General features: G+C 27.8%; 1 protein-coding gene across 2 annotated transcripts in view; it reads right to left on the bottom strand.

Annotated features, from left to right (window-relative positions):
- Positions 1 to 46: 46 nt before the first annotated feature.
- LOC108684593 (exosome complex component RRP43-like) overlaps positions 47 to 2,096 on the bottom strand; it is a 2,461-nt gene continuing 411 nt past the window's right edge. Inside the window, exons 2-8 of one of the 2 annotated variants that reach the window (XM_018188990.1) lie at positions 2,015 to 2,089; positions 1,758 to 1,794; positions 1,542 to 1,679; positions 710 to 1,004; positions 499 to 619; positions 324 to 430; positions 47 to 185 (exon numbers count right to left, since the gene is read on the bottom strand). In XM_018188990.1, coding sequence (XP_018044479.1) covers positions 52 to 185; positions 324 to 430; positions 499 to 619; positions 710 to 1,004; positions 1,542 to 1,679; positions 1,758 to 1,794; positions 2,015 to 2,031 — 849 coding nt within the window. In that variant the 5' untranslated portion in view covers positions 2,032 to 2,089 and the 3' untranslated portion in view covers positions 47 to 51. The remainder of the gene's footprint in view (positions 186 to 323; positions 431 to 498; positions 620 to 709; positions 1,005 to 1,541; positions 1,680 to 1,757; positions 1,795 to 2,014; positions 2,090 to 2,096) is intronic. The other variant, XM_018188989.1, reaches the window with a different exon arrangement.

Genomic DNA, 2,096 nt, shown 5'->3' with positions numbered 1-2,096 from the left:
ATTATATACTAATATAATATTTTATTTAAGAAATATATTCAAGAAATATATTCAAGTATTTATTTCCTCATCTTTTACATTCAGTGTTGAAATAGCGGCGTTGATTACCGATCGGACTAACTTTGCTCTTGTTTTCGCCATTTCCAATCCTTTGGAAAGTAAATTCTGAGAGATTGGAATTCCACCTATTAAATTTATGATCATTGTTACATGTGACATATTCAATCATTAAATCTTAAATTATGCAAAGCTTATTAAGCTTAAGCTTATTAAAATACGAATAATCCACAATATTACATTGTATTTTAATATATAATACACACCAGGTTTATGTACATAACAAATTTTTTCCTCATCGTCCATCACAATAGAAAATTTTCCTGATGACAAATCTTCCTCATCATCCGTTGGATCAGCTACTAATAATTGTCTACAAGTAAAGAGATTAATCAAATATGAACTACATGTAAATATCTGTTACACTGAATCAAAACTGACTTTTCAAATACTGCGAACGATGTAGAAATTGGTAATGTTCTTACAATAAACTTCTTTCTATTTTTCGGATTTACGATAGTTAGTGCTGTCTCTTTAGTATAATTCACCTCAGGTAAGGTCACTGCAAGATAAATTCTTTTATGAAATACAGAAAAGAAATTGAACACAGATATTATTACATATTATAGCAGTATGTACACATGTGACATACATGTTTTAAGAGCTGCCATCAATGCTCCAGTACAAGCATCTATAACTGAACCATTGTAATTCAGACACAAGATATCACAATATAATACCCATACTAATTTACTTTTACAGATGCAAAGATCTTTTAAGTCAAGTGCCGCTGAGTTATTCAAAATAATATCTATCAACTTAGAGAGCACTTGCGCCTGTTCGCTCGGTGGACCCGGACGAAACTTTGAAGAACAGAGAGGAGATAATTCCACATTTGGTACTATGTAACCGTGATCCGGAGTGTCTGCTTTCGGTGCCGCTAATTCCTAAAATAGCACAATGTGAATCATATTATTAGTGAAATAAAGCAACTTTCAGTTAAAATAAATAAAGAAAAATAAAATTTGTTATAAAATACTATATAAATTATTTAAAAAACATCAAATTCTGTCTCTCATATATGTATTTGAAGAGATATAAAATAATACAAATAGATGTTCCATTTTTGTTTTTACTTATGATATGTCAAGAAAGATATTACAGAATAAGTTCGTATCGACTTGTATCATTGAATGGAAAGCATCCTTTATTACTCATAAAATCTTAGAAAAAATAGAATGACATTTTTTGTGTCATCTTGTGATGTTAATACTTGTTTTTTCTAATTTAGATTAACTTTAACCTCAGTTTAACTTATATATTATCTCTTTATCTTCTAATTCGTAGAACTTCTCAAAAAAGATAAAGAATAAGTTAAACAAAGATTAAAATTAATTTATACTAGTAGTAGTAGAATTTATACTAGTAGAAATGGATATAAATGGAAAGCATCCATATATAAATAATGTTGTAACTATACTTACAACTTTAATACCACAAACTGCAGTTGTATCACCTAATTTAAATATTGCTGAACTATCTGCCTGAACAATTGATGAGACATTTACACTTACTGGTCGAAATGATAAAAATTTCCTACCATCTGTCCGAACATTTTGTTCCTGCAAATGCCGGATACTTTATAGAAAAATTCTGTTATATTTATGTCTTAATTTATTCAATTTGTATACAATATTTACCAGATGATCCTGCAAATATTTCACAGGATGGATCGTTCTGTAAAAAAATATTAAAATGGATATATTAAAGTGTCATTCAAAACAAAATAAACATTATAGTTCAATCCTACAAATTTTACAAGTTAATTAAATATTTTCTTGCTAAAAAAAATTATTTTTTTGTACACTTACTGTACTTTGTACTTATAAAAAAAGCATATGAGATGTTCACTAATCATGTACTCTGTGATTTATTTAAAAAAATACGATATACATACTTGTACTGTAAATCCATTTATATAAAATTTTCTGTATTTAACACTAACAGTATCTTTGTTTTTGACAACGGAGCACTATTGA

Source organism: Atta colombica, unplaced genomic scaffold, assembly GCF_001594045.1.
Source record: "Atta colombica isolate Treedump-2 unplaced genomic scaffold, Acol1.0 scaffold136, whole genome shotgun sequence".
NCBI lineage: Eukaryota > Metazoa > Arthropoda > Insecta > Hymenoptera > Formicidae > Atta > Atta colombica.
This window is presented reverse-complemented; position numbering and strand designations above follow the sequence as displayed.